Below are 24,565 nucleotides of genomic sequence, written 5' to 3'. Positions count from 1 at the left end.
AAAAGTTAAATGAAAGAATTCACAGGTTATAATGACAATAAACATGAATGAAAAAGGGGGTAATATTTATGTCTAGGCTTCGAAATGAAATAGAGGTATCAGTTATTGAAAAGAAAAGTGACTGTCTAAGCTTATGTCATGAAAGAACTTTCTATTTCTGCAGCAACTCTGACATACCTATATTTCTCAAAGAATCATAAAATCCACATATTTCTAGAATACACTGGAGGGAAACAGCTCTCCTTAAGAAGTACAAGTGTAAAGTTATGATTTAATTTTCATTTAAAATGGACATCCTGAATAGTTATTTCCTTTCAAATCATCAACATTTAATAGCAATAATGTGACAGTTACTAACTTTATATAACTTACGGTAAATATCTTGAAAGAATTTTAATGGACTATGAGGATTGTTCTCCAATCTCTGATTACAGCCAAGTTTCCTTAAATGATTATTTGGTAAGTGGCCAAACTTAACACTTGCTTTGGGACTTCCCTGGTGGTGCAGTGATTAAGAATACGCTTGCCAATGCAGGGGACACGGGTTTGAGCCCTGGTCCAGGAAGATCACACATGCTGCGGGGCAACTAAGCCCGTGTGCCACAACTACTGAGCCTGCGCTCTAGAGCCCACGAGCCACAACTACTAAGCCCACGTGCCACAACTACTGAAGCCCACGCGCCTAGAGCCCGTGCTCCGCAACAAGAGAAGCCACCGCAGTAAGAAGCCCACATACCGCAATGAAGAGCAGCCCCCACTCGCCTCAACCAGAGAAAGCCCGTGTGCAGCAACGAAGACCCAACGAAGCCAAAAAAACAAAAAACAAAAAATAAATAAATAAATTTAAATAAATAAATAAAAACACTTGCTTTGAAGAAAATGTAAATGAATATTTTAGTGTATGGCCAAAAGTGATTACACTTCCATAACTCACCTAAGAGAAAAAGCTGAAGCATGTCTCTCCTATTAAAACCACAAGGAATCAACTTCCTTGAGCCAGAATCTCACTAATTCTCCCCATTATCATCTGTATGTACACTTTCCCTTCCACATTTCTCTCCAAAAATCAACAGGTGCCATTTAAAAATATTTTTAATATAAAGGATTAAGTTTTCGTTCTGAAAAAAAAATGAAGGGTTCATGTGATACTGAAGCAGACACAAAAGCATAATTGCAAGTCAGACACGACAGAGTGTGCGCTGAGGGTGAATCACAACAATGGGCTCCACTCTGCTCTGTTTACCATGTTTTCTTCCTATTCAGACATGGTGATGTTTTCAGAGTTGTCTTAAACCGCAACCAACTGAAATCAGTTCTGTTGATATTAGAATCATGTAAGGACACCAGCCCATATCTAGTCTTAACTGAAACTCCTCTCTGCAGCTTTATTACCAGACATTAAAATTCCTGATGCAGGCTCTGTGCCCTTAAATTCCAAAGATGATACTGCATTTGCAACAAAGACTAAACCCCAGATATTTGCAAGCAGCACACTATCCCTTCCTAGATTTCTTTCTTTTCTAATTTTCTGGAATCACTTAGCTGTGACACCTTTGGTTAAGAGGTACTGCTGGGAGGAAAGACTACCTTTTTTAGGTCAGTGCTTTCCTCTTCCTCCCAAAACTGTAATGTGCGCTCAACTCTCACCTGGATGATAGGTTTTTTTTTTTTTTTTAATGCAATGACTAAAATTATTTGCCTTGACTTATTTTACCTGTTTAGCAAAAACTGATTGATAAGCTTTCACCTTATGTGATTTTATGTGTCAACTTGGCTACACTATGGTGACCAGCTGCTGTGTCAAACACTAGTCTAGAGGTTTCTGTGAAGGTATTTTGTAAATGCGACTAAAATTTACAATCAGCTGACTTTAAGTAAAGAAGGTTACCCTTGGTAATGTTGGTAGGCCTCATCCAATCAGTTGAAGGAATTCTGCCTCTGGACTGTAATAGAAAAATCCTGCCTGAATTTCCAACTTGCTGGCCTGCTCTACAAATTTCAGATTTGCCAGTCCCAACAATTGTGTGAGCCAATTCCTTAAAATAAATCAGTCCCCACCACCCCCATATACACACACACACACACACACACACGTATTCTATTGGTTCTGTCTCTCTGAAGAGTCCTGAATAATGCATCCTAGTTCAACGGGGAAAGATCATCATGCCATTGTATAAAATAACAAATAGAAATAGAACCAGTTAAGTGGCACTCTGAAGCCCAAGGTACTCAGTCCTGACTGTGGCAGAAGGGGGTACAGACACCATAGAACCCCTTCTGAGACAATAATCAGCATCTTGGAGTATGCTTTTTTTTTTTTTTTTAATCCTTTTAAACGTGATTGTTTTATTGAGCTTATATAGGTTTAAAAATTCAATTATTTCCCCTTGACGCATGAGGATGGATCGCTTCACTTTAACTAAGCCCTAACATCAGCCCATCTAGCCAAAAGACACTTAACAAGACGAGTGACGTTTTTTACTCTTATACGGCAGTCCACGTGGCCTTCTAACCCCAACCTGGCAGTGGCGAGGAGGCAGAATTCCTTACATCCTTCCTCTGAAACTGGCTGCTCCTACTTGAGCACCTCAAGTATCTGGAAACCTTCATTAACTGATGCTTATTATGAAGTTTAAAATCAGGCAAAAAAGGCCTCTGCGTAATCGTACTTCATAAATATTCATCTACTATGTATGCCTCACTGGATGTAACTCTCGTGGGGACTGTGGTTAACAGTGCAGAGGGCTTGGCCTCTGTTCGCCCAGGCTCTTCCTATCCCAGGATCCAGGGCCGTGGGCAGCTTATCTAAGAAGACAACATGGAGGATGTTTTTTTAAATTCTGGGATCTTACTTCCTGAAAGTGGGGCCCATATCTGTTCTTTAACAAAGTGCTTTTGCCAGGCAAAGTGCTTAATAAAAATTCTTGTATACTCTAACTCCTCTGCCAAACAATATTATGGTTTTTGCCAAGTGCATTTATTGAGCTGAAAATTCAAGGTATTTAAAATCTGGCCTGAATTTAGCCGTAGATGAACATCTCCAGCCTTGTTTCTGCCATTTCCTTAGATTACTGCCCACCAGTCCCAGACCAAGCTCTCCCTTAGCTTGGTAGTTAATTTTTGAGTCTCCAGTATTTCCTTCTACTACCTTGTAACTGGCTGTTTGAGTTTCTAGAGGGCGGGGTGCTGTCTTATCATCGAGAACAGTGCCTAAGAAACAGCACAGGCTTAGCGCATAACTGACAGCTGCCAGGTGTGGTACTAGCAGGGCTGGGTCAACCAGTGACTATAAATGACACTGAATGTTACGAACCATATACTTTTGAGCTACTCAATTTAATTTCATTAAACTTTCATCACAAATCTGAGGTATAATGAAAGACTACTGAGCTAAATAGCTATATGTTTTTGACTCATAACTGAAATCAGATTCAATGCTCATAGATCAAGCAGGAAGACACCAAGCATATTGACCATTTGTGTCAATATGAAGTTCATGGGGTCTGCATACATGGGGTGTTCTACTGTAAAGACCTAGATATGCCTTATATGTTAGAATACCACTATTGTTCTACCTTGTTGCACATCACAATCATCTGAGGGGCTTTAAAAACTCAAAATCATGCCCAAAACCCATCTCAGACCAACAGAACCTCAGGGGAGAGAGAGAGGTGCCTGTCATCAGTATTTTTTCTTTTTAAAAAGCTCCCCAGGTGACTAATGGGTGGCCTGGGTGGGAATCACTGGGCTGGATAGATTTCCTAGCCTTAACCAGGGTCTAGGCTAAGCGTGGTGTATACTACGGACCGGGAACTCTAGAGGTACTGAGTTCCAGAAACACTCATCTAGTTACCCTTAGAATTTTACTTCTTCAAGAAAGAATGGGCATCGGGACTTCCCTGGTGGCGCAGTGGTTAAGAATCCGCCTACCAATGCAGGGGACACGGGTTTGAGCCCTGGTCTGGGAAGATCCCACATGCTGTGGAGCAACTAAGCCCGTGTGCCACAACTACTGAGCCTGCGCTCTAGAGCCCGCGAGCCACAGCTACTGAAGCCCACACACCTAGAGCCCGTGCTCTGCAACGAAGAGTAGCCCCTGCTCGCTGCAACTAGAGAAAGCCTGCACGTGGCAACGAAGACCCAACACAGCCAAAAATAAATAAATAAATAAATAAATAAATGAAATTTTAAAAACAAAAAAGGAAGAATGGGCATCAAGAAAATAATATCCACTGCAATAATTCATCTAAAGACAGGGAGCTACCCCTCAATACCTTTCTGGCTTCCTCAGCAGTAACAGAGCTTCCAGAAGCTTCATCTTTGGTGATCAGAGTAATTCCATCTAGAAAGTAATTCACAGAGTAAAATTCAAGTACAAAGAATCAATCCCAATCCCACCTTCCTTTCCACCACACCTCCTCCCATCTTTGCACTGGAGATTTTTAGAACTATAAAGGTGCTCTTCTCTATAAGAAATATAAAGCTTTATTAAAGGCACTCAATTCACATTGCTCCTCCCATCTTACATTACCCTTTCTCCTATTTTTGCTTATATAAAATGAAGGGCACATCACAAATGCTACCGGCTGTGTGCAGTCTTTCTTGATTGACTCTCCCCTTTAGAATTCTCAGATCAGTTTGTTTATCCCTTTGAAATGGCTCTCATCATATCGTATCCTGTATAACTATTCATACATATTTTATCCCTCCTAACAGATTATACTTTTCTCTAGGGCAGGGACTATGCTTTATTCATCTTTATATTCCCCTCAATGTAGTACATAGCAGGAGCTCAGTAAATAAATGAAAATTGAACAACTATACTTTGGTCCAAACCCATGAGGTACCAAATATGGGAATCTGCAGACATTTTGACTTCTAGTAGCGTTACTGGCTATTGATGGAATGGCAAGAGAGCTAAGGTCAGGAGGAAACATGCTCTTACAATGAATGGCCTTGTCTATCATTTAGCTCAGTACATCGAGTTTATTAGCTCAGTGAGAGCAAATCAAGGATAGAAAATTTACCCTTTAGTTTTCTCTTCTTCCTAAGATTTTCTTCTGCCTCAAATGGCTGATGCATGAAACGCTTTCAGAAAAGCACATGCATTTAACATCCATTTGCACCTAGAAATGGCACAGGTCATGTGTATTCTCTCAATAGGTTATAGGCTCTTAGAAAATATGTATCTTGTGTGTGTCCTGCAAGTTTCTTTTCAGCAAGCAATATGCTAGAGGTATTCAATAAATACCAAAACCAATCTCTTTCATCTATTGGGTCGGCAGCAGAGACACAAAAGCGATTTGAATAAGCCCCACTCACCACCTATTCTAATAGCTTTTGCTCCCCAGTGTAGAAATTAAAGGGCTGAAAAATTAACTGTCAGAGAAATGGTTGCCTGAGTGATGAAAAGCTGCCCGTTAGAAGCTGGATAGATAGGAATGCAACTCCTTTTATACAGAATTTGCATAGAAAGACAGGTTGAAACTAATTTGGGGGGCTCTACTTCAAGTACAAAGTTTCATACTTTGCAACATCATTGTTTTCATAATATGTACTTTTAATAGGTAATATCTTATATTGTGGTTCTGAAAGAAAATCAAGTCAGGTTAAAGAAAATGGGCAAAGGACATGACGGAAACCAAACATCAAGCCTAAAATTGAAAGGTTTGCCCTCTTTCTACGATGAATTTGCATTGGTCACTGTGAGTAAGTGAGGAACTGAATGGCTTTGGTGCGTGAAGATGCTGGTCAGCTGATATGGAAAGCCAAAGAGCACGGCAATGAAAGGTAGAGGAGGGGAAAGTGTGGGGGAGGTCAGTGAAAGTGCTGTGGACCCAGCAGGGCTGCAGGTCTAAGAGTCGGGGAAAGGGGGCAGTGTCTGCCCGCACGGCTTCTTCACTCATCAAACAGAAAGGCGTAATCTCTGAAAGGGTCACGCTGCACAACGAGCTTAAGATGGGACTTATATGTTTACTTATTATTTATCACTTTGTATTTATGCTTGTTAAGCAAAATTTTTAGTTCACTGAATCCTGAGCGTTTCCCAAATCCACGTGGAAAAATCCACATGGGAAGTTATCAGGTCCTCACATAACACATCACACAATATAATTTATATTTAGAGTTTATACTTAGAAAAAAATAGCATACGTATTTGGATAAAAAGACAAATGACACCTTACCCTGGGTGACAATTTCCCAGAAATGATTTAATTGTTTAACTTCCACTTTCTCTCGAAGGGCTTTCAGGAAACTGTTAAAGTGCTGCTCTTCTGAAAACTGTGGTAGCATGTGGAGGTAGAGGAGGTGGCAGGTCAGAGCTCATACAGAAACGTAACTCATCCCCAGACCAAAGCAGTACATATACAAGAATCCACCATATTTATTAAAAATGTACAAAATGTTCTTCTTTGGTAAATGGGAAACTGGCATTTCAAATTTCACCTTCATTTGCTGGGAGCCAGAAATCTTTCCATCTGTTAAAGGCACAGAAATTTCCATAGCCACACAGTTTCTTTGGTGGCCTGGTACTTTGTTTTTTAAGTTTTAATATAGACAAAGTCAAACAAAGACAGAGTAATTTAGTGGGATGCTTGTGTACCCATCATCCAGCTTCTATAACTGTTAAGTCGGCCAATCTTGTTTCATCTATACCCTCACCTTCTCCCACAACCCTTGGATTGTTTTGAAGCAAATTTCAATCACATTAGCTCATCTATAAATATTTCAGTATGCAATATCTAAAATATAGAGACATTAAAATATTCACAAAAATTAATAACAGGAGCAAATAACCAGTCACATTTTCCCAACTTACTTTCTTTTTCTTTCTTTTTACATTTTTAGTTTAAAAAGGTCATTAAGATTGATATGTCTCTAAAGTCTCTTTGGATCCTCCTCCATCTCCTTCTCTCTCTCTCTTTTTTGGAATCCAATGACCTGGTACTCTAAAGGACATGTGGTGGCAACAGTGCACAGAAGTGTTATCAGACACTCCATCCAGCCTGTGGGGCGGGGGGGGGGGGCATGGGGTAGGGGGCGCTAAAAAACCATTTTCACTACCTTTTCATCTAAGCAACTCTTTCTCCACCTGACTGAGTCATCCTTAGTCTTATACTGATTCTACTTTGCCAAAATTTTGGTTTTTTATCTGTAGGGCATTTGGATTATCTACTTCTGAATCTTGTAGCCCATTCTAATTTGAACAATTTTCTCATTTTCTTATCATTCTTTGTAACTACCTAAACAATTCAAGAAGTAATTTGTTCATTTACTCAGCAAATATGTAATAAGCACCCACATAAGAACTAATGTACACTACAACCGTGCCTACTTTAAAAATATACTTTCTAATTTCAACTTGCTCACCCTCGTCTAGAGTTTATGTATAAAAGCCTAGAAATAATTTGGAAGACTTTTAGATGCGTTTTCTAATATTCCTACTAAAACAAACAGAAAACCCCACAAAAGGTGGGACAGGAGTGCTGAGTTATTAATTTTCAGTGTTCTTTTTTTCCTGGCATTCAGATCCCTACTTCTGTCTTCATCAAATCCTTCTCAATAATTACACAACTATATTTTTTCCATCCATTTCCCTAAAATAGTTAGTCAAATAGAATACAATACAATAGAAATTTCATTGGCCCCCTAAATAGAAATCATAAAGCCAGGGCTATAGAGTGTAATAAAAAGCTAACTCCCAGGGATAAAAGATCCCACTCACCCACACATCTTTATTCCTCCTCAGAAATGACACCAATAGCAAAATGAGTTAGTCATTTCTACTTCCTTGGCATACGCTGCTCTTCACAGTAAGGATGATTATTTCCAAAGCCCAGGCTTATTTGTGGGGTGCTGTGTGTCGCTCCCCTGTGATGGTGACCAACTGGTTAGGAAGAGGACACAGGATAGCATTACCTGAATGGCTTCTTCCCGGAAGACTCTGATACAGTCCATGCTCTTCATAAAATACAGTGTTTCGTTAGTATCCAAAAACTGCTCAATGTGATTTATTAACTGGTGACTTGCTAGAACATAAGACAATAAATTTATTTTCCTTGACTTGAGTGATGCTTGTTAGAGAGAATGCATGCTCTTGTGTGCTTGTAAGTATGTGTTATGGATCAAAAGCCTCGTGGTCCATATGCACAAAAGCCATTTTTCTTGTAAGGGGGTGGATGGGAAGGAAAGATGAGATGCAAAACGCTGACTTCAAAAGTCTACATTTAGAAAATCTGCATAATACTTATTGACATTTGACAAGAAATAAAATTTCTAAAATGCTTAGAATTATAGCTAAATGTTCCTTTTGGAATTTCAAACACTAAGCTGTTGCTGCTTTTTATTTTCCCCCCACAATTCAGGGGTCATTTGGGTATTTCAAAACTGCCTTTCCTGATACAGTCATAGAAAATAGATCTTCTACTCCCTCCCCTAATTCCACTCAGGATAAATGTCAAACAGTGTCACACAATGAAAAATAATGAGCCAGGGACACTCCATCTTCTTCCAATCACAGGTCAAATTAGAAAAGACCAGCTCTCATCTTAATTTCATAAAATCCTTTTAGAATGGAAAATCATTGCTACATATCTTCTGCCCTTAGCTGAATCTGAATAGTCTCTAAATTACTCAGCACTCTACAAAGCCATGAATACTTAACAATAATGGTCAGCAGGCAACATCATAAATGCTACAGGAAGAGGAAATGCGTTAATAATGTTATAGTTTCCAAGGTGGGTTGCAACTTGAGACCACCTCATAAACAAAAAAACAAACATTCTTCATAAAAAAAAAAGCAGAGGAAAATAAAAGCATAAAGTCATCAGGGAACTTAAGTTGCTGAGCAGATCAAAATGGACACTTACGATCTGTGTGGAAGAACAAACCAAGGAGATGTGCACAGTCATGGCCTAAAGGCTCACTCACTTGTCCCCTGAAACTGCTTGCTAGCTGGCTGTTCAGCAGTTTGGGCTGAATGGTCAAGACATTGTAAGACTGCAGGTCTGCCATCGTCGTGGCCTCATCCAAGCATTCTCATAGTTATGAATGTGTGTGCGTGCAGTACTAATGAAAACTACTTTCAAGGCTTGCCTATAAAGGCTCAAGGCCACTAACTGAATCACAGTGACCTGAGCATTGCTCAATGCCTTATGAAAGACATGAAATGAGGTGCTATCAACTTATTTCCTAAGGATCCTGCAGCATGTGAAAAGGATTAAAAAACTGGACAAAGTATTTCCTAATATAATAATTTTGCAGCAAGAGAAAACATCCCCAGTAACCATTTCAGCTTTTCTACCAACTAGGAGATTATGATCTCTATTACAATAAAGTACTTAACCAACTTGAGGGATTAAAGAAACACTTCCCTGCAATTTCAGAAATCTTTACCAATGTATCCTGCAGCAGTGAATTAATATCCAACTACAATTCAAAGGAGAGAAGGAATGTTTGGATGGGTCTTTTTAAACAAGGTAAATAACAGAACCCTGATTAGTAAGCAGAGCAGAACACCATCAACAAGAAGCTCAAAGCAATAGAAGCTATCTCCCTTTTTTTAGCCTGGAAAGGCGAAGTAACAGAAATGTTTGATATTTCCTATACCACTCAAGCAGCCTGCCTTCTCAGACAGTTTGATATGAAGTTCACTCAGCGTTTCATATCTGTGCACAAATAAGAGCCTTTACAAGCCAAGGGCAGTAATCCCGGAGATGCCAAGTTTCTCATTTCTTTTGAAATGTGAATAAGGAATCTCAGCAAGCTATAATGTAAATATTTCTCTTTGCTTGATTTAGTGATTATTTTAATTTAGCCTAGTACATATTTACTGTGTAACTGCTACGTATAAAATGCTATGCTACATTCTATAGGAGATACAATTAAGTTGAAGATAAGATCCTTACCCTTGGGAAGTTTACAGTCTAACAGAGGATATAATACATATACACAAAAATAGTAACAGGAGGTAAATGTGAAGAGGGCTATTTGTGGTACGGAAATATATCAACTAGTCTGAATTTTAAAAAATCTTTGGTGATTATAAGAAAGCTTCATGAATTAACATGGCATTTTTGCTGGGCAACGAAAAACAGAATTTGGCTATCAGACAGCAAAAAACAGAGTGAGCAAAAAGTATAAAGAAGAGAGGTGGGGGCTTCCCTGGTGGCACAGTGGTTGAGAATCTGCCTACCAATGGAGGGGACACGAGTTCGAGCTCTGGTCCGGGAAGATCCCACGTGCCACAGAGCAACTAAGCCCGTGCGCCACAACTACTGAAGCCTGTGCACCTAGAGATTAGGCTCCGCAATAAGAGAAGCCACCGCAGTGAGAAGCCCGCGCACCACAAAGAAGAGTAGCCCCCGCTCACTGTAACTAGAGAAAGCCCGCACGAAGCAACGAAGACTCAACACAGCCAAAAATAAGTAAGTAAAATAAATAAATTAAAAAAAAAAAAGAAGAGAGGTGGGAAAGCACAGGGTGTATCTGGAGAAAAGCGCACAGTCCAGCACATGGAGTCCATGCACAGGAGTAGAGAAGAAAAAGGAGGAGGAAGAATTAGACAGGAGAGGTGGGAGGAAAGGGAGTTCCAAGGAGGATGAACAATGTGTGCAAGGGGCCTGTGGCAGGATAGAGAAAGTGTAGGAAAAAAAGGGTTCAAGAACAAGCCTTTTAGGAACTGCAGCGTTTAGAGGTTGTACAGAGGAAAGGGAGCTGACAAAGGAGGCCAAGAAGGACTGGTCAAGGAGACAGGAAAAAGGAGGGTAAGGCAACACGGATACTGAGAGAAGAAATTATTTGAAGAGGAGAATTGTCTACTGTGTTATAAAGCATTACATAAATAATATTATGTATAATTATTATATAAATTCTGCAAGGAAAAGAGTATAATGAGCACAAAAGATTAAGGACTGAAACTTAGGGTGTCCTTACACCCAGGAACCCATGAAACAAGAGACTGCTGAATTGCTTTGCAAAAAACACAGCTTCCAGACCCATTTTTATCTTGAAATATGATGGAATACATACACATACACACACACACACACAAACACACAGAGTTGCCATCTTATAGAAAAATATATTCAAAAGTAACTAAAATAAAGCAAGAGCAAAGCCAATAATCCATGTGCAATAACAGTATGGAAAAGAAAAGAAGTAGGAGTCTCAATACCAAGTTTCCATTTAAGAATGAAGTCCTTATGTCTTTGCAGGCCTATCTGGATTTAGTTTTCTTATTTACATGTTAGACTGTTCTGTTCTTTCCTCCAGAAGGTTCAGGAATGCAGGTACTAGATAAACATATCCAAACTTCTAACAAATCCAATGAATACACAGAACCAGATTTTGCCCTTCTAGGAATACTCAGTTACATGGCCTGTGCGTCTGGCCCATAATTCTGAATTCTGTCCCTCTACCTAGACTATTTTGTGGTTCACTGACTATAATGAATCATTTCACACCAGTGAATAGATGTGATGGATGATGCTTTAATATACTGAATATCAGAATGGGATGTGGATAAGGGACCTCTCATCCAAACTTTGCTGGCATTTCCCTGCCATTTTTAATAAAAGTAAAACGCAGAAATGGCTGAAAAAATAATCTGCTTTGACTCCCCCTTTCCCCCTACTCCTCATACAGGAAATGCCGATCATCAGGACGCTTTTCTTTGCTTCTACGTCAACTATAGGGCTAAGGAATGGCCTGTCAGTGTTCATACTCAGTAAATCACAGCCCTAATTATAATTCACCAAAATGCTTTTCAGAATTAGCCAGAGGCTCAGTAATACTCATTAGCAGATAAAATAAAAAATGGCCATTGGAAAGGCCATCCATCTTATTAGGATACCAGGTCAGGCAAAGGCTGTCATTTATCTCAAGAAGTTTTCAAAAACAAGATGCCTATGCTGGATTTCAAAAGTTTCTGTTCTGGATTTTGAGGTTTATAATAGGGACATTATATATTAACCCAGCATCTGACAGGAGTACAGATTGTCGATACGTAAAGTGAGTCAACACAGTAATACTTTAATGTTATATTGAAATGTCATCAAGATTCAGAAGTGTTATGTAAGAGGAAAACGGCAGTGTTTCCTTGTTTAATCTCTTTAGAGAAAACATTCAACACCTTCCAAAGTCCTACAAAATGAGCCATCTCCCTTCTTGCTGCAGTCACAAACATCTGGGGCCATGTGCTTGTTGGCCTCTGACTTTACATTTACTTACTCCCTCTGTTCTCTGCAAAGTTGTTTCCAACAAAGTGAATGGAAGTCATTTATTGTGGGTTTTTTTCCTCCATTGTACAGAGCCAAAAGAGCCATAGGTTCATTCAACTGTCACACATTATATATAAAGGACTGGAAAACCATCTCAAATGATTTTGCTGAGCCCAGGCATCATTCAGGATGTTTCCCAGTTTAATTCTTCTCATGATCTCAATCAATGCCTTATGAGAATTCTACTTATTGAAGAGGTGCACATTTTGCAGATGTCAGCAGTTAAATCATTTTTAAATGTCGAACAGTTTACATAGTCAATGGCATCTTTATAAAACAAAATACGGTGACAATAAAGATCAAGCATTTAAATCAAATAAGTATATGATCAGGTCAGTCATTAAGAGAATTAAAAGGAATAACATCTATCAGCATCAAATAAAAATCTAAGCAAGTAGTCCAGTCTGCCACCAATTAAATCCACATGTAAATTACAATCACTGTTTTAAAGCAAAAACTTAACAAGAAACACTTGCCTGGTAAGAAAACAAGTCTGTGTTTTAATACAGGTTACAGAAACAGAAATCTGTCATAAAGAAGCTTCCTTGTGTCTCTTTACTATAGGATATAAATTGGCCATTGTGGTTAGAGGCTTTGTGTATTATTGGCCAGGGTCCAACCAGAAGAACAGAAATCACTAAATATTTAACCAGGAAATTTAATGCAGTCAACTGTTACACAGGTGATAAAGAACTATTAAGCCAACTGAGAATGGGTGCTGTAACCCAGAGATTAGGAACAGCAAGATGCTCCTAGCACCCCTGGCACTGTGGAGGAAAAAAGAACAGAGCAGAAAAGAAATGAGAGGGGGTATAACTAAAGCTCAGGGGCCTATCCTATGGGAGCCAAAACCATGGAGGACTTGGAGCTGCTGCCCTACTCGGTAAAGGAAAAAGAGAAATATCCTGGCTTCTCCCTCCTTCCTTACTTCCCACCCATCTCTCACACTGCCTGAACCCAGTAGGAAGCTAGCAGCTGTGGGAGCCTGGAAAATGCAACCCGCAGGGGCTGGACCTGCCCCAGTCCTCCCCCTAGACCTGGTACACACAGGGGAAGGGTGAGCTACATACACTTCCCTTTCCTTCAGGTTTATGGTGAAACACAGCCAAGAGGTTCCACACAATTGTGTTGGCCATGTTGATAAACCTGAGTAACTAGAAGTGACTGAACCCTTCCCATGGTATTCATGTCCTTTCAGGAGCAAATGCACTTCTGAAAATGTAAGTACAAAAAAAAGGTATCCTAAATATTTTTCCTCTACATGACATTTTACGCTGATTTATTTCTTTACTACCCTTTCTGCTTCCACTTCCAAAAGAGTTTGGACCTAAGATCCCAAGAATTTGTCCTGAACGTCTGTGCTCCTTGGTAGGGTGTTACTCCCGTTTATAGTTTTGCAGTCTTTAATGAAATCTGCTTACTGGGGAAAAATAAATCACTGGTGGCAACAAAAGAAACTGAGAACTAGGGAAAAAGTAGAAGCTTTATGAACCTGAAAGTGACATTCAATTGTTGTCTTATTTTTAAGCAGGTGGAGTAGACACAGCTCTGTCCTGCACTTTGCCTCTGCCCCACCCTTCCTTCCCCCTTTCAGAAACTGTTGTGCTAGATTCTTTGCCCCAGACTTCCTCATCTAGCAGGCAGAAGAAGTCGCCTGCCCGCCTTTTAAGAACAGAAGAAGTCAGTAGATATGACAGAGAATACCACAGCGGTAATATTATGCACGATCAGTAGCACAGGAAGTTGTACGAAGGTATATAAAGCGCCGACCGCTTCAACAGTACAGATACAGCCCTGGTTGTTTTTATTATTATTATTATTTTTCTTACCAATAACTAAAAAACTCAATTAAAACCTCAACGTTTAAGCTCCATAAGTTTAGTCACAGCCCATTTTTTCCATGCTTAGCGATTTTCTCATTAAATGCAGTCATTTCTTACAAACTGCACTAATAATAAGTCCTGCTGGGTGTTTTCCCCCCCTTTTTAAATGCTAACTTTTCATTGATGTGTTAAATTAAAGCCCCAGGCACAGGAGCAGAGTAAATGCAAAACCTTTATTGTTAAGACTCCAATCCTGCAGACTATGAGATCTCTCTTGTTTTATTTTTGGAGTCCTACTGTGTAGCCACAGGAAGAAAGATTTTGAAGGTCTCTTGGTCTTAGCTCACTCTAGAAAAAAAGGTGATAGTGTAAGCTAATGAGAAACTAAAGAAGTGGCATCTGGTTCAGCCCAATGGCTTCAAGACAAGTTTATGTAGGGAACATTATGACAAGTCTTTTTCATTCTGGATGAATAATATTTCTCATCTTAAATAACTTGGGTGTAAGACCAGACCTGTTCCCAAGTCAGCTGGAAATTTTTAAGTGTGCTGGCCAATGGGTGGGTTTCATGGCATTCTATGGTCTTCTAATTTTTTTACTAAAAACACTCAATTTAACTATTAAAGACCCACTGAACATGTCCCATAAAACCTGAAGGTTATTAGTTCATATTTACAGGGCATATAGCAGTTAACTAAAGAACAAAGAACATCCACTCTTTAGTCTAACTAATTCCTCCATTTCCACAAAGGAGTGCACTTAAAGTAGTGCAAAACTGGGACATGATGCTAACATAAGAAAGAAACTAAAGGAAGTTCTTTTCATCAAATGAGGAAGTGATTTTTTTAGCTCATTTACATAGTGTACATGCTATATGCTTGGCAGTATGCGTTGAGGTTGGGAGTAGGGAGTGGAGAGGGCAGAGAAAGAGCACCTCCATAATTTTCTTTTTTTCTTTTTCCATAATTTTCTAAGGTCCTAAAACAAATTCTAAAACTTGGTGAAGCATACTAAAATATGAGAATTTACTAAATACTAAAGTGATACAGAAGAATTCAGAACTTAACCGTCTAGACTTGATCCCATTCTAGATGAGTGGTAGGAGGGAGGCAGAATGCAAGATGACAGTAGTACAGTAGTAATACTGTACTAATAGTGCTGTAGTAATTTTACAGTATCTGTCTAGCTTCATCCCTGAGTGGACGTCATCAAACTAATACAGGAAGTTGGCAGAAGGAACCAAGCAGCCATAGAAACAGTGCAGCCAAGAGAAGATGCTCTGGAACAGACCAATCTGGCAATGGGATCCAATTACAAGTTGGTAACTGAATGGAACTGAAATTCATGTATCAGCTGAAGAGATGCAGTGAGTGATGAGTCAGACTAGACTCCTCAGCAAGGGGAGAAGCAGGCGGCCACTAGCTGAGTGTGCTTTTGTGGATGACGGAGGAGGGGAGGCAGCGCACAGTGGTTTACAAGGCCTCAAGAATTTGACTCATTCTTAAATGGAAATATCAAGTACGAGAAATTTTCAAACCATATTCCATGTAGTAAATCTTCTTAAAAATTGGTAAATAATGATATACTGTGTTTATATTGTACCTTTCCTTAAGGACCTCTCACTTTTTTTCTTTCATTTTTTTAATCTTTTTCTGATTTTGTGAAGAAAGTTGTATAATATTCTAGAGCTCAAAATACAGAGATGTTATTTTTCTCTACTTCTTCTTCGATGAGGCTAAGATTTATAAATCAATCCAGAGAACCTGAGGATTAGTTCTGTTGTAATTCAAAAATTCAAATCGTTATTATTAAAGACAGCGATGGAAACAAAAAAATTACTACTAGCCGGCAGTACTCAGAAAGCATAAAAAGAAAAATAGAGGTTTTATTTGTCCCACTGATGGTAGACCAGCAGCAGCATCTTTGATAATGAATCATATTACAATAAAACTACTACTGGGCATTAGTAACCCAGGATACACTGGCTCTTAAACCTCAAGAATCTCTTTAGGGGAAATTTGGGGGTGAGAAAAAAGAATGGACATTCTTTGTGGAAGAAATATCACGAGCAAACATACAGAAGAGCCGGAAAGCCAAGAGTATTAGCAGGAGTACAGTTTGGTTTGAGTACAGGGTGTACAGAGGGGACCTGTAGAAATATGGGTCTAGAATGGTGGGATGGGACAAGGTTGTGGAAAGTCTTGGCTGGGGGACTAATTTCAAAGAAACAGAGAGTGACTAAGAAGGGCCGACCCATAATCAGATCTGTGCTATAAGAAGCTAAATCTGTACCAACATATGGGATGAGCTGAACAAGAAGAACTTTGAGGGTAATTAATACAGGATGCTATAACTGTCCAATGGTAAAATAATGAAAGCCTAAATTAGAGTAGTGTTTTTTAGGATGGAAAGAAAAAGACAGATATGAAACAACTGGATTAGAAAGTGATTAGAAAATTAGAAGAAACTTAGAAATGGTCCAAAGTGGTCAGAAATGCTCATCAACAGTAAAGTCAAGAGACAAAATAACAGCAGTAACAAAAATCCCTTATTTCTGGAGAAAGTCCTATTAGCACTCATAGCACTAGGACACCCCTTCACTTTGGCTGTTGCCTCACTTGGGATACCTTTCTCTGGGCCCTTTCCTATCCAGCCTTTTATGGCTCAGGTCATGCCAGCCTCTTCCATGAATTCTTCCTCAAACTGGTCAACCCACCTGCTTCTATACCTATACTTTGCATCCTTCCTATTGGCTTGGATGAACTATCTGTGTGTGCATCTATCTAAGTTACCCCTTCCACCTGTGCCCTAGATCCCACACCTTTCCCCCACTTAAGGATCTCACCCATTCTCATGTCTTTATAGACCATCTTATGATGACTTCTCCCAGATTTATATTTATAACCCAGGACTTTTTCCTGAAGTCAAGACCTATATAACCAACTTAGTATGTCTTTCCCTTCTCAGTAAATGCCAATTCCTTCCAGTTGCTCAGGCCCAAAAACTTAACAGTCACCCTTGACTTGTTTCCTTCTCTCACATCCTATTTTCAAACTGCCAGCAAAACCTGCCAAGTCTACTTTCAAAATATATCAAGAGTCTGACCCCTTCTCGCTACCTCCATCACTACCTCTCTCACTTGGATCACTGCAGTAGCCTTCTAACTCATCTGCCTACTTCAACCTTGCCCATTCTCATCACGGCAGCCAGAGTGCCTTTTAAATCAGATCATCCTCTACTTAGAACTCTTTAGTGGTTTCCCATTTCACTCAGAGTAAAAGCAGAAGGTCTAGGAGGCCCTGTGTGATATGTGCCCCAGATACCTCTCTGAGCTCACCTCCGCTTCTTTCCTCCAGCCACACTGGTTTCCCTGATGCTCCTGGGCAATGCTCCCTCTTGTCTGCAAAGCTTTCCCCAGAGATATTCACCGGGCTCTATCTTCCACTTTCCTCAATTCTCTGTTCAAACGATAACCAAGCAACAAGGCTTTCTTGATACTCTACATAAAATCACAAGCCCATCACAACCCCAGCATTCACCATCCCACTATCCTGTTTTAAGTTTTCTCTATAGTGCTGTCATGAGTTGAACAGTGTTCCCCCCCAAATTCAAGTTCTTTCCAGAGCCTCAGAATGTGACCTTATTTGGAAATAGGGTCCTTGCAGATGTAATCAATTTAAGATGAGTTCATAAAGGGGCGGGAGCTAATCCAATATGACTGATGTCCATATAAGAAGAGGTCAATTTGGACACAGTCACACAGAACTCCAAGTGAAGATGAGGCAGAGACTGGAGTGATGCATCTACAAGCCAAGGAACACCAAGGATTGCCAGCTGTCACCACAAGCTAGGAGAGGGCCATGGAATGGATTCTCCCTCAAAAGTCCTTAGATAGAACCAACCCTGTTAAGACCTTCATTCTGGGCTTCTAACCTCCAGAACTGAGAGAAAATAAACTTTTGTTGTTTTAAGCTAGCCAGTTTGTTTGGTTACAGCAGCCCTAGAACATAGATTTTATTTGTTTATTGTCTGTATCTTGCCACAATGACTAGCACATTATAGGCATTCAACAACCATTTGCTGAATGGATGAATAAATGATCAAGGCCTCAGTGAGTTACTCCTCTAAAAGCTTCATGTCTAAAAGACATGAAGATGTCTTTTTGTGTTCCTTCAATTTAAACCCATACACTGTGTATTCAGTACTGGCTATCACTGGGGGAATGGACAGTCTAGAATTCTGATCACCACCCTTTACCTTAATTTTATAGCGATATAAATGGTTAAAATAAAGCTCTATGGAAAGGGAAAATACATAGACAAAGAGTAATGGGCTATGTAAGACGTATGCAGGTATGTGTGGATAAGATATCATTTCCACATTATCGTGACTATATATGCAGGCATCTTTGTTGTTGTCACTTACTAAGTATGAATTAGCCCCATCCCATCTTGTTGTAAACTCTTTTTTTCCCTCTTAGGTCAAGTTGCTTGATCCCATGAGGAATGGGAGGTTCTCTAAAATGTACTGCCTGTGGCTATAACCTCAATTTACCATACACTAAAACAATTAACCATCTTGACTATGATATAGAACATTAATAGGGATTAACAGGGTTATTCCTATGAAGTGAGAGAAAGCAAGACAAAGAATGTGGGTATAAGGAGGGTTTGGAAGAGAGAGGGACAATGAATGAAGAGAGTTCCCCTTTTTATGTACTACTGAATTACTATTTGACTTTTTTCCAATGAGCATGTATTTATTTTTTAATGAGAAGCCGAAGAAGCAATTAAGTCATCTTGAAACATATAAGAGACTATTACATAAGTTAACAGTAAGCAATTGTTTGTATTTTTAGTGAGTTCTAAATGGAACGACATTTTTCATGGGTTGACATTTACTGATGGCAGTTACTCAGGACCATTCTATTTCATTGATCCTTTTATTTCTTTTTTGTTTTATTCTTTCTCTACCACCTACTTCCTTCTGTTTATTACTCATATACTTAAAGGAGAGTACAAAAAAGGACCTTAGAAATTATTTAATTTCACCCACAGTCCTCAGGATAGTCTACCAATTTGAATCAGATTTGTGGCAGGCAAATTTTATCATTAGTTTGTAGATTCAACCCTCCCTGTAATTCTATACATTTAAAATTCCAATGTATAAGTCCTGCTGGCTTCATTATAGTCCATCTAAGAGTAATTAGAAATAGGACAATTATGAGATAATTGGGATAATCCAAACTTATGTATGAGGCAAATAATGAATCAAACAAAATACACCCATGCTTGAGAAAAAGAGCACCAAAGAAGAAACAAATGAAAGGACGGAGCAATGAACCTATGAATTTTCCCAATCTTTAAACACTGAACTAAGACTTGCTAACAAGTTCCTGAAATCTCCACAGTTTTTCCTGTACTGAGTAAGCTTGTCATTTACTAATGTAAATGAATTCCTCCCATGAAGCAGAGGATTCTGAAACACAAACATAATCCTGTGATACATACATCTAAGTTTTTTTTTTTTTTAAACTCCAATACCTGAAGACCTTTATTTAAAATACACTCTATTACTTGAACTGACAATGTTTTCTTTATTGGTACTCTGTAGAAATTCACTTGGGTTTCTAGATTTTTGTTTAGCTAGGTGAGGCAAAAATTATAAAGGTCTTAATAGCCCACAAGGTCTCAAGGTGAATAACCTTCAATACTCAAAACATCATGGAGAACAACTAGACATAAAATCAACAAAGATATAGATTTGAAAAAACTATCATCCAAACTGGCCAAATTGACATTTACAGAACCCTCAACCAAGCAACAACAGAATACATATTCTTTTAAAGGGCTATGAAACATTTGTCAGAACAGACTAAACGCTAAGCTATAAAACAAGTTTCAATAAATTTAAAAGGACTGAAGCCATTCAAAATATGTTCTCCAGTCACAACAGAATTAAATTAAAAATCAACAACAGAAATAAATTTGGGAATTTCCTAGTACTTGGAAATTAAGCAACACAGTCTTAAATAATCCAGCACAGTTCTAAATAATCCAAAGGTCACAGTAATCACAAAAGAAATTAGAAAGCATTTTTAATTGAGTGAAAATGAAAACACGTTATCACAATTCATGGTGTGCAGCTAAAGAACTGGCTAGATGAAAATGTATAAATACCTATGTTAGAAAAGAAGTTTCAAATCAGTAATCTAAACTTCCACCATAAGAAACTAGAAAAAAAGCAAAATAAATCCAAAGCAAGCAAAGGAAGGGAATAATCAAGATCAGAGCAGAAATCAATGAAATTTTAAAAATATATAATGGAGGAAAATCAATAAAACTAAAAGTTAGGATCTTCTATAAAAGAGAAACAAAGCCCATAAACCTTTACTTAGACTGACCAAGAAAAACAGAAGATACAAATTACCAAAATCAGGAATAAAAGCAGGCATATAACTATAAACCACAGAACTTAAAAATATTGTAAGGGAAAAATAATATGAACAATGTTATGCCACCAAATCAGACAACTTAGATGAAATGGAAAAATTCATATAAAGCACAAATTACCACCAATGACTCAAGAAGAAATAGAAAATCTGACTAACTCTATCATAAGTAAAATGACTGAATTAGTTTTAAAAAGCTTTCCACAAAGAAACCAGGTCCAGAAGGCTTCACTGGTGAATTCTATCAAATGTTTAAAGAAGAAATCATACCAATTCTGAAGAGGATGAAAGAATACTTCTCAACTCATTCTATGAGGCCTGTATTCCCCTGATACCAAAGTCAGACAAAGATATCACAAGAAAACTACAGAAAAGTATCCCTCATGAACATATACACAAAAATCCTACCAAAATATTAGCAAAATGAATTCAGAAACATTCAAAAAGGATTATTTACCATGACTGACTGGAATTTATCCCTGTAATGCAAGGCTGGTTTAACAACTGAAAATCAATGAATATAGTATACCATATAAATAGAAGAATAAAACCCACATAATTATCTCAATAGATGTAGAACGTGCATCTGACAAAACTCAACATTCATTCACAATAAAAACTCTCAATCACATAGGAATGGAAGAAAACTTCTTCAAGATGATAAAGGGAATTTGAGAAAACTCAGAACTAACATCATACTAATGGTGAAAGTCTGAAAGCCAACACTGTACTGGATGTTCCAGCCAGTAAAAGAAAAAAAAAAAAAGAAAAAGAAAGAAATTAAAAGCATACAAGTTAGAAAGAAGTAAAACTGCCTTTATTTGCAGACAATATGATCCTGTAAGTAGAAAATCCTAAGGAATATATAAAAACTAGAACTAATAAACAAGTTTAACAAGGCTGCAGGATATAAGGCCAATATACGAAAATCAATATTTCTATATACTAGCAAGACAATCCAAAAATAAATTTTTAAAAATTTCATTCACATTTGCATTAAAAATTTAAAAACACTTGGCAAAAATTTAACAAAAGAAGTGCAGGTCTTGTACACTAAAATCTATAAAACACTATGGAGAGAAAGTAAACAAGATTTAAATAAATGGAAAAAGAATCCATGTTCATGGATTAGGAAATTCAATATTGTTAAGATGGAGATTCTTCCGTAATTATTTTATATACTCAATGCCAATCCCTACCAAAATCCCTAAAAATCGAAAAGCTGATCCTAAAATTTATATGGAAATGTAAAGGACCTAGATTAGCCAAAACAATTTTAGAAAAGAACAAAATTGGAAGACTTATGATACAGTATTTCAAAACTTACTATAGAGCTAAAGTAAACAAAGCAACGTATTAATGAAGGACAGGCATAGATCAATGTAATTAAATTGAAGACTACAGAAATAAACTCTTACACTTATGGTCAAATAACTTTCAACAAGGTGCCAAGGCAATTCAATGGGAAAAGGACAGTCTTTTCAACAAATGGTGTTGGGACAATTAGTTATCCCTCTGAAAAACAATGAACCTACACACTTACCAAATACTCATTTACAAAAATCAACTCAAAATGAATTATAGACCTAAAACTTTCAAAAGAAAACACAGGAGAAAATCTTTGTGACTTGGGCTAGGCGAAGATTTCTTACAGATGACAACAATATGACAGCCCATAGAAGAATAAAAAAATGATAAACAAGATAGAAGATATATGAATGGCTAATAAGCACATGAAAACTGGTCAGCATCATTAGCAGCCTTTAAGAAACTGCAAACTAAAACCACAATGATACACTGACACATTCACACTAAAATAGCTATAACTGAAAAGACTGACAATACAAGGTTATCAAGGATGTGGAGAAAGTGGAACCCTCATTCACTGCCAGTGGGGATATAAAATGGTACGCCGCTTTTGAAAAGAGTTTGGCTATTTCTTAAAAAGTTAAACATAAACTTCCCATATGGTTCAGCAATTCCACTCCCACCCAAGAAAACTGAAAACATACAAAGACTTGTATGCAAATGTCCATAGCAGCATTATTTGTAATAGCTAAAAACTGGAAACAATCCAAATATCCATTAATTGGCGAGTGGATAAACAAACTGTGGCATATTCATTAAAATGGAATATTATTCAGCTCAAAAAGAAGTCAATTATTGATACATGCTACAACACAGACAAACTTCAAAAACCTTATGCTAAGTAAAAGAAGTCAGATGTGAAACACTGCATATTGAGTGATTCCATTTATGTAAAATTTCCAGAAAAGACAAAGTTATAGAGACAGAAAATGGCTGCTTGAGGCGGTGGTGGGGAAAAAAAGAACTGACTACACACTGCCACGGGGAACTTTTTGGACTTGAAGGAAAAGTTCTTTAACTGGGTTGTGGTGATGATTGTATAACCTTTTCCATTTATAAAGGATCACTAAATTGCACTTAGAATGAGTACACTTTATAGTAGAAAATTATACTTCAATGAACTATTTAAAAACTGGCAATAAATAAGTGCAATTTAACTGAGAGATTTGTGGAGATTTACCACAGACAGAAAGGAGACACTAGATGTTTCTTTTACAGAATAACTGCTGAAAAGCTCAGACAGTAAATCTTATCCTCAGTGCCCCAAGGAAACACTACTAGATTCCAAGGGCAAGAGAATTATAGTTAGATAGTTCTCATATAAGAAATGGCTCCTGAATCCAGTGGCCTACCAATGAAATACAGTGACTAGCTTGAGTGCTACAGCTGCATCTCATTACCACTAAAAGACATAAAGAGATAAAATACAGGATTTCAGCAGTTTAATCTGACAAAGGAAAAGAAAATGAGCCTGTATTAGTCAGCTCAGGCTGACATAACAAAATATCATGGGCTAGCTGCTTTCAACAACAGAAATTTATTTTGTCACAGTTTGGAAGCCAGTGCCAGCATGGTCAGGTTTGGGTGAGGGCTCTCTTCCTGGCTTGCAGACAGTCACCTTCACATCACAGAGAAAAAAAAGAGAGAGCGAGAAAGAGAAGAGGAGAGTGCAAACTCTGGTGTCTCTTTTTATAAGGGCACTAATCCCATCATGAGGGCTCCACCCTCATGACCTCATCTAAACCTAATGACCTCCCAAAGGCCCCATCTCAAAATACCATCACATGAGGAGTCAGGGCTTTAATATATGAATTTTGGGGGGAACACAATTCAATCCACAGCAGGGCCTTTAATCATAACTATTAACTAAAGATTTTTCTGCAACTGTCCATAAGGAACTGCAAAAAAAAAAAAAGTTAATTTATGTCCAAGGACATCTACACTGATAATATTCTCAAGCCCTGCTGAAACTGTGTTCTATATCTGAACCAAACTTCACTCCCTTTTCTGACCAAAGAAACTAGTATGCCATTTTAAAAATTTTACGTAGACATGGAAACAGACAGGACTAAGTGTACCAAATTATACTTGCCACTTCTTTCTGTGTAAGCATAGTTTTTGCCCTGCGCTTATAATTTGAAAGGGGAGGGGACCAAAATACTTTTATCGCCTTTAAATGGGACTCCAAGCTGTTTCTAGGTTCCTCTTAACACATTTCAGCCCATTAGTTACTATTTTAACAAAAGCCTAACATCCTTTCCTAAACATCTTAATTGTTTAAGAGCTTCTGCTGTTTGCCACAAGCAGTCACTTTAAGTCATTGATGAAAGCAGTTTGCACATCAGCACAACCTGAAATCAGTTTCCTTTATCAACCAGCTGGGCTTAAGAAACAATCGTGAAGACAATTCTCCAATTCAAGGAGAACCAAGTGCAATGCTCTGCGTGACAGTGATCTACCATGCACCATGAATTTATAGGCAATAAAGAAAAAACCAAATTGCCGTAAGCACTTCAACAGCTCTTTGCTTCACAAATCACTCTCATTAGCACTTCCTGCAAGGGTGATCTCCAACAGCAAGTTGGATAACACACCCTTTCTCCAAAGCACCCATCATTAATTCCGTGTTTCCAGCAGCTGGC

The 24,565-nt window shown here is 38.2% G+C and overlaps 1 protein-coding gene across 1 annotated transcript in view; it reads right to left on the bottom strand.

Annotated features, from left to right (window-relative positions):
• The window catches only part of XRCC5 (X-ray repair cross complementing 5), a 97,109-nt gene that overhangs the window by 11,557 nt on the left and 60,987 nt on the right, over positions 1–24,565 (bottom strand). Inside the window, exons 17-19 of the mRNA XM_036858502.1 lie at positions 7,921–8,030; positions 6,186–6,282; positions 4,275–4,342 (exon numbers count right to left, since the gene is read on the bottom strand). Coding sequence (XP_036714397.1) covers positions 4,275–4,342; positions 6,186–6,282; positions 7,921–8,030 — 275 coding nt within the window. The remainder of the gene's footprint in view (positions 1–4,274; positions 4,343–6,185; positions 6,283–7,920; positions 8,031–24,565) is intronic.

The sequence above is a fragment of the Balaenoptera musculus genome, chromosome 7, assembly GCF_009873245.2.
Source record: "Balaenoptera musculus isolate JJ_BM4_2016_0621 chromosome 7, mBalMus1.pri.v3, whole genome shotgun sequence".
NCBI classification, from domain to species: domain Eukaryota; kingdom Metazoa; phylum Chordata; class Mammalia; order Artiodactyla; family Balaenopteridae; genus Balaenoptera; species Balaenoptera musculus.
Note: the sequence above shows the minus strand (reverse complement) of the source record. Positions and strands in the feature narration are given on the sequence as shown.